Source organism: Tenrec ecaudatus, chromosome 18 (assembly GCF_050624435.1).
Source record: "Tenrec ecaudatus isolate mTenEca1 chromosome 18, mTenEca1.hap1, whole genome shotgun sequence".
Classification (NCBI taxonomy): Eukaryota; Metazoa; Chordata; class Mammalia; order Afrosoricida; family Tenrecidae; genus Tenrec; species Tenrec ecaudatus.
The window spans coordinates 18,881,628-18,889,489 of record NC_134547.1 but is presented as its reverse complement, the minus strand read 5'-3'; the positions used below and the strand labels follow the sequence as shown (position 1 = coordinate 18,889,489).

Below are 7,862 nucleotides of genomic sequence, written 5' to 3'. Positions count from 1 at the left end.
GGTTAAGCCGCTGCGTGTGATCCGCGTGGCCTGGTGCGTGTGGAGCCAGGGATGGGGACCCACATGGAGGGTGTTCTCGCGAGGTAGCCAGTGTAGGTCAGCGAGGCCCGGGCCATATCCTGGGGTGGGCTGCTGGTGTGTGCTGAATGTGGAGCATGCACCAGGCATGCTTGTGAGCTTGTCACCCTGTGTCTGCGCACAAGTGATTGCCCAGCAAGCCCCCGGCATGGAACACAGATGATATGCCCGACACCAGGTCCGAGCCACGGGCACGTACTGCGTCCTGCCGGAGTGACTCTGGCCTAGACACGGATCGAGGAGAATGGCCAGTGTGTGCTGAGCTTAGTCTCGGCTTTCAGTGTCATCGACGACAGGCCAGTGGTGCCAGGGCCCTGGACGCCCAGGACAGGGCAGGGAGGACGCGATGAGGTAGGACTGCTAAACAGCTCTTTATTGAAATAGGCAGAGGCAGCCCGGCAAGGGCCTGCTTGGGGCAAGCAGGGGCAGCCTCCTCCCTGCGTCCCTCTGGCCGAAGAGGCCACAGGCCTGACCCGAGGCCTTCCGGAGTGGCGGGGGATGTGGAGGCACGTGCCGTGGGCAAGAGGCACAGGGCGTTTCTGGATAACAAACTTTCTGGAAGAATAATTTGTGGGTTCTGGGGGTGACTCTGAGGACAGTGTGGGTTGAGAGGGGAATGCTGCCCCAGCCAGTGCCGCCCCCGTGATGGGCAGGGGTGGGGTCACCCTCAGTGGTGCCCGCCAACGTGCTGCAGAAAGCTGGTTGTCCGGGGGTGGCGGGCTGGCAGGCCCTGAGCCCGTGGTACCCTGACACCCTCCAGGCTCCAGTCCGGGTCACTCAGCCACTCCTCAGGACAGCTGCTGGCATCAAAGAGCTCTGCGACCGGCCTCTGGGGAGGAGAAGGGAGGTGATCAGCTCCCCTTCCCCGCCAACTCTGGGTCGTCTCCTGAGGATGGTTTTGTAGGTTTGAAGCCCTCATTGCCTCCTGGGGTGAACTAGTGTGTGCTGAGACTGGAATGTGTCCTGGGGGTTGGTGAGTATGTGCTGAGCCTTGTCATATCCTTATAGTGTTGTTGTGTGCTGAGCCTTAGTCCTGAGTATGGGATCGTTTGTGCTGAGCCTTATTCCTGAATGGGAAAGTATGTGTTTAGCCTTAGTCCTGAGTGTGGGATCATGTGTGCTGAGTCTTATTCCTGAGTGGGATAGTGTGTACTGAGTCTTATTCCTGAGTAGGATAGTGTGTGCTGAGTCTTATTCCTGAGTGTGGGATCGTATGTGCTGAGTCTTATGCCTGAGTGGGATAGTGTGTGCTGAGCCTTAGTCCTGAGTGTGGAATTGTGTGTGCTGACTCATTCCTGAGTGGGATAGTGTGTGATTAGCCTTAGTCCTGAGTGGGATAGTGTGTACTGAGCCTTAGTCCTGAGTATGGGATCATGTGTACTGAGTCTTATTCTGAGTGGGATCGTGTGTGCTGAGCCTTAGTCCTGAATGGGATAGTATGTGCTGAGCCTTTAGTCCTGAGTGTGGGATAGTGTGTGCTTAGCCTTAGTCCTGAGTGTGGGATTGTGTGTGCTGAGTCATTCCTGAGTGGGATAGTGTGTACTGAGCCTTAGTCCTGAGTTTGGGATCGTGTATGCTAAGTCTTATTCTGAGTGGGATTGTGTGGTGTGTGCTGAGCTTTAGTCCTGAGTGTGGGGTAGTGTGTGCTGAGTCTTATTCCTGAGTGGGATAGTGTGTGCTGAGACTTAATTCTAAGTGGAATAGTGTGTGCTGAGCCTTAGTCCTGAGCATGGGATAGTGTGTGCTGACCCTTAGTCCTGAGTGTGGGATAGTGTATACTTAGCCTCAGTCCTTAGAGGGGCTTAGTATGAGCTGAGTCTCTGCACACCCTGAATATGGGTTAGTGTGTTAGCCCTGAGCCAGCAGCTAGTCAATGGAGGTGAGAGACAAGGCCTAGTTAATGATGTCCCCCTTCCTGGGACACTGAGGGAGACCCCCGGCTGAGAACACCCTGCTGGCCACCTGGTATACCTCAGCGTCCATGGCCAGCTCCTTGATGGTGGGCCCGTCGCCGTCCCGCTGCAGGATGGCGGGTGGCTCAGCGGAGGTCCCTCGGTGCTCACCTTCCTCCCAGCCGCCGCCCCGGCAGGGCGCCTCGTCCTCAGGCGAGGCGTGGCTCAGCCGAATGAGGTTGCTGAAGTTAGAGTCAGACTTGGAGCCTGCGGGCAGCTTGCGGGCCTTGTGGCGGCCTGCCAGCCGGCTGCCATAAAATGCCAGGATGGGCTCAGGCCCTGAGTCGGGCACCCGCCGCCCAGGGCCAGCTGCCTTGAGCGGGGCCAGCACATCAGAGACCACATCCACTCGGCTCTCGCCCCACAGCCCCCGGCCGGGCTCCTGCAGGCTCAGGTCGTCCAGCTGATCGATGGCCCTTTGCACGCCCGGCGCCTTCTCTTCACAGAAGAAGGGCCCGCTGCCGGACGCGCTGCCCAGGCCCACGGCCGCAGCCGCCTCCTCCTCCTCGGCCAGCGGGTAGAAGGGGGGCCCTTCAGCCCCGGCGGCCCCAGCGGGAGCCGGCAGCTTGCCCTCCACCTGCAGCGAGAGCCGGTAGCTGCGCAGCGAGAGCTGGTAGTAGCGCGTGGCCTCGTGGGCGCTGCGCAGCTGCTGCATGGACACGAAGGGGTGGCACAGGGCTGCGCTGGGGCTGATGCGTTCGTGTGACTCCCACGTCAGCATGCGCTTGATCAGCTCCACCATGCTCTTGAGGTCCGCGTGCTCCGCCAGCACCTCCCGGTCCGGGAAAGTCAGCCGGCTGGCCGCCATGCCGCCGTTCACCGTCTCGATCTGGTCCAGCGACTTCAGCATGTATTTGCGGCGTTCCAGCGGGCGCACCTGACAGGGAACAGGAGAGCCCGGGATTGCCGCCTCCTCCCTTCCTGCTGGGGTCCCCCACAGGGGACCCCCTGGCCACCACACCACACTGGACCCTAAGCTCTTTTGCCATCATGAAGCCTGTGTACTTAGGCCTGGGTTACACCCTGGTCTGCACACCACTAGGTCAGCAGTTCAAAACCACCAATCGCTTCACAGGGAAAAGAGGAGGCTTGCACTCCTGTAGAGAGTCGGTCTTGGAAACCTACAGGGGCGATCCTATAGGGTCGTTCTGAGTTGGCCTCCATTCAGTGGCAGTGAGCCTGGTGTTTTGGTGGGCTAGCCCAAGGAGCCCTGGTGGCGTAGTGGGTTACACGTTGGGCTGCTAGCCACAAGGTCAGCTGTTCTAAACCACCAGCCGCTCGTTAGGAGAAAGAGGAGGCTTCCTGCTCCTGGAAAGATTGACCACCTTGGAAACGCACAGGGAGCGTTCTACTCGGCCGGTAGGAAGTGTGGTTTCAGTTAGCGCTCCCTTGTTGGGACAGAGCCCACACACCTGATCCCTGACTTCCGGTCCTGCCCTGGATCTGCCTTGGAGCTTGCTTGCTGCTGGGAGGGCCATGCCTCTCTAGTCTAAGCCGAAGCGCCCCTGCTGCAGGAAGCAGGAGCGCGCGTGGGGGTGTTTTTCAGCCCTTCAGGGGTGTCTCCCAGGCCTGCCTCTCACTGGCCTCTCACCAGACCAGCCCTCCCCAGAGCCCCTGCCAGGATGAGTGGAGGGGCTGTCTGAAAGCCCGGAGTCCACTCCAGATCCCTTTGGTCTACGGTGGCCCTGATCCCAGAGCTCCCAGACCTGGGCCTGAGGCCACACTCAGACCCTTGTCGCTGTGCTCGACTTGAGTGTGACACGGCCCAGCCGTGGGGCTACAGAGCGGCCTCCAGCCCCACCCCACCCGCCAGTCTTCCCTGCTGTCTAACTCAGAGCCCTCCTGCTGCATATGTTTGATGACCACAGCCATGATGGTAGCAGAAATGATGCCTTAAACCTCCACTCCCATCTGGGGTCTCATTCGGATCCCTGTTTCCATGGCAGCTCTCCTACTCAGCCTGCGCCCGCACTGTTTCTCTGGGGTGAGACCCAGATCCCTCTGGATGCCAGGTCCAAAACGCCCACTGCCATCGAGTCCGCTTAGACTCAGCCACCTCTAGTGTTGTCGACGTGGCATTTCTTTCTGGGAACAGATAGCCTCGCCTCTCTCCCGAGGAGCGGCTGGTGGGTTTGAACCACTGACCTACAGTTACCAGTCTGCTTTCCTGACGGCTCCCGGCTACGGTGGTCCCTATGGGGGAGGTCCCTGAAGTCTCATTCAGATCTGTCTTGCTAAAACAGACCCTGGGTTGAGCGTCCAATCCCCAGCTCCTCTTGCCATCCCACCTAGCTCTCTGCAACCCACAGGGGCAGGTCCACCCTGTCCTGTAGGGTCGCTATGGGTCAGCATCGCCTCGATGGCAGGGAGGGAGTGAGCAGGCTCTCTCTGGCTGTGACGGCCCCATACTGCTGCCCTCTACCCACCGCACCCCCAGTCTCCCGTCCTCCCGGAAGCTTTTCTCCGGGTGGCGGCCCCCCATGCTGACTGCCCTCACCCCCACCTTCCTCCCTACCTTGGTCTCTGCCAGGTAGTCGGCCGAGGACTTGAGCTGCCAGGGGCTGGTGGCGTCGGGGTGGGGATTGCGCTTGAAGAAGTGGTGGGCCTTTCGGGCGGCGTGCAGCAGATGGGCCTTGGGCAGGCCCTGGGTCTCACAGATGTAGCGCACCTGGTCGTACTCGTTGTTGCCGGGATAGAGGGGCCAGCCGAGGTGCAGCTCGGCCATCACACAGCCTAGGGACCACACGTCCACCTTCTCGCAGAAGGGCAGCCCCAGCAGGATCTCGGGGGCCCGGTAGAAGCGGGACTGGATGTAGGGCTCTTTCACGTAGCGCACCTCACTGAAGATGCTGGCCGAGCCAAAATCGATCACCTGTGGGTGGGCAGTGGGGCAGTCAGGCATCGGGGCCTCCCCGCTCTCTCTCACCAATGTCCTCCTTCATATGCTGGAGGGCTGTCTGGTTCTGAGTCTCTGCCTCCTCTGACCTCTGTCTTGTGTCTTGTGCCTCACGCCCTGTCTGCCCATCCACAAATCTGACTGGCCCCTGTTGGCGCCTCACCTAGCCCACAGCTCTGGTTCCTGCCCTGGGAGGTCTCCTCCCCACACTAATGGGAGGGGACGGTCTCCCCGCCCCCAGTCTATTCTGTGCACACAACTGGACTGAGCTCGCGTGCCCTCGCAGCTCAGCCCCTCCCATGACTTTAAGCACCTCTGGCGGTCAACACCAAGGGCCCTGGTGGCGCTGCAGGTTAGGCACTGAGCAGTCAGTTCCAGGATCGCTGCTCAGACATAAGGATGGACTGCTTGGAAGCCCTCTAGAGGGCAGGGACTCGATGGCAGTGGGTGGGGTGGTGACTTAAGCCAAGGCCCCACCCCTTCCCTGCCCCACCAGAGTTGGAGCCTGGGGAACTGCCAATCAGAACGCATAAATGATCATCGAGCCAAAGGCAAGCGCAGGGGCCTGCAGTTGCTTCTGACTCCTCGCGGCCCTCCAGGGAGTTTCTGAGACGAAACATCTAACGGGCAGCAAACAGCCTCATCTTTCTCTCCACGGAGCAGCTGGTGGGTTTGAACCGCCAACCTCTCGGTTAGCGGCCTGATGCTTAACCTACAACGCCCCTGGGCTCCTTCCTCTAGCCATAACGTTCCCAACAGAAGAAACCGTGCGGGCGCATCTCAGGGATGGAGTGATGCGCTCACTCGTGGGGTGCGGAGGGTGGATCCTTGTGGATCTTCTTGCTCACTGGCAGACAGCGAGCTCTCCATCTCCACCCTCTAGACGGCTCGGTGCCCTGGAAGCCCAGGTCCCTTCTGTCCTCACTGCCCAGTTGGGGGTCACTTGAGTGATGGGAAGCCTTTATGCCTCCCTCCCTCTCCAGCTCTGTGCTGGTCCCCATCTCCTCTTTCCATCCAGCCTCCCTCCCTCCCCATCCACTTGTGGGAGGCAGTAGCATGGACTCTGAGGCCGGACTTCTGTGGCCGCAGTCCAGGGGGGCACTGAGTGACCCCCCAGGTGCCCAGCGTTTGCTCTTCCCATAAACGCAGTATCAGGCGCCATGGCTCAGCCCTGTCTCCTCTGTCTCCCGGACAGATGTCTCTGTCTCTGTCCCTGACAGATGTCCAGGCTGCACTGACTGTAGGCCCACACAGGGAGGTATCAGGGGTGTGACAATGCCCCAGACAGCTGCCCACCACCCCCCAGCCTGCCCTCAGGATGCTCCTAGTTCACACCAGCAGCCCCCGCCCCCTGTGGACGACGACACAGACCTGTCAGCGGAAGGAGGGTCCCGGCAGAACCAGGAGAGACGTGGGGTGACTGGAAAGAGGGCCCACCGTGGGTGGGGGCAGACGGGGAGGTCTTGTGGAGGAGGTGGTCTTTGAGGAAGGTCCTGGGGGAGGGGGCGTGGGCAGCAGGAGCAGGCTGCCTAGCAAAGACCCTGCGGTGGAAGCAGAGGGACCTGACTATCCCACCCCCTCCTCTTTCCCTGCTGCATCCTCTCCTTACACAGCCAGAGCTCACTGCCCTCCAGTCGATTCTGACTCACGGTGACCCTATCAGACCACCTGGAGCGGCCCTTGTGGGCTTCTGAGACTGTCGATCTTTATAGGAACAGACAGCCTCCTCTTGCTCCTGAGCAGCGGCGGGGGGTTCAGACGGCTGACCTCGTGTGGCTCCCAGCACAGCGTGTCACCACTGCACCCCGGGGCTCCTCTCCCACGTCACAGCAGATGCCTTCCTCTTGGGAACTCTGGACTGTCAGTCCCATGGGGAAGACTAGACCAGAGGGGCTGAGACAGGACGGGGACAAGGACAGAAAGGCCTGGGGGCCAGGGCAGGGCGCAACGGGGGTGACGGAAGATGAGGAGAGTTGGTGAGACCTGGAGTTGGGGCAAGGAAGTCCCCTCCCCCCTGCCCCCCATCCCTGTGCCAGGAGATGGCCAAGAGTGGGCAGCCAGGAGGGGCCCGGAGGAGGGGCTCACCTTGACCCTGAAGGGACAGCGCGTCTGGTCCACCAACATGATGTTCTCGGGCTTGAGGTCGGCGTGGATGATGGCCAGCTCCTTGAGGCGGGCCAGGGCTCGGAGCACCTGCAGGGTGACGGTCCGGATGTGGCGGGCAGGGAGGGGCGCGAAGTTGTTTTCCTTCTGGAACTCGAAGAGGTTCTGCTCCAGCAGCTCGAAGACCAGGTAGAACTTGAGCGCGTCATGGAAGAACTCCAGGAAGCGGATGACGTGGGCCTCCTCGGGGTCCAGGCCCCGCATGCAGCCCAGCAGCTTCAGCTCGTTCTTGATGATGCGGTTGCGGTAAGCGTCGTTCTTCAGGATCTTGATGGCCACCATCTCGCCCGTGCTCCGGCGCCAGCCCTTGGCCACCTCCCCGAAGGTGCCCTTGCCCAGGACCTCGATGATGTCGTAGCAGTCGGTCTCGGACTGTATGGTGGCCATGGTGCCCTGGGGGCCGGCCCCTGCCCTGCCGCTGAGCCCCCACAACGGGCTCTGTCGCTTAGGCCTCCCGCCCCGTTGCCCCCGCTGCCGCCGCCGCCACCGCTGCCGCAGCTGGCCCCAAGGCCCCCCCAGTGGGGGGAATAGAACAGCGCTCGTGCCTCCTCGTGGGAAGTTCGCCCCCACCTCCCTGGCAGCCCCCTACCCCCTCGGCCACACGGCGAGTCTGACAGAGGCCACACCCCTCCCCCGAAGCCCTGGCTTGGGACGAGGGGGCCTGGACACCCCCCCCCCCTGAATGGGCTCCAGCGTTGCTGAGTGGCCCTGGTTCTGTTGTCGGAGACCTGGCTGGAATGGGGGGCGGGGTGCTGGACCGAGGTCCCCTCCCC

General features: G+C 61.5%; 1 protein-coding gene across 1 annotated transcript; it reads right to left on the bottom strand.

Annotated features, from left to right (window-relative positions):
• Nucleotides 1-745: 745 nt before the first annotated feature.
• HIPK4 (homeodomain interacting protein kinase 4) lies at nucleotides 746-7,476 on the bottom strand. The gene is made up of 4 exons (XM_075537947.1): nucleotides 7,012-7,476; nucleotides 4,546-4,902; nucleotides 2,050-2,907; nucleotides 746-907 (listed from the first exon to the last, which is right to left on the bottom strand). Exons 1-4 carry the CDS (start codon nucleotides 7,474-7,476, stop codon nucleotides 746-748), a joined length of 1,842 nt encoding a protein of 613 aa, XP_075394062.1.
• Between the last annotated feature and the right edge of the window lie 386 nt (nucleotides 7,477-7,862).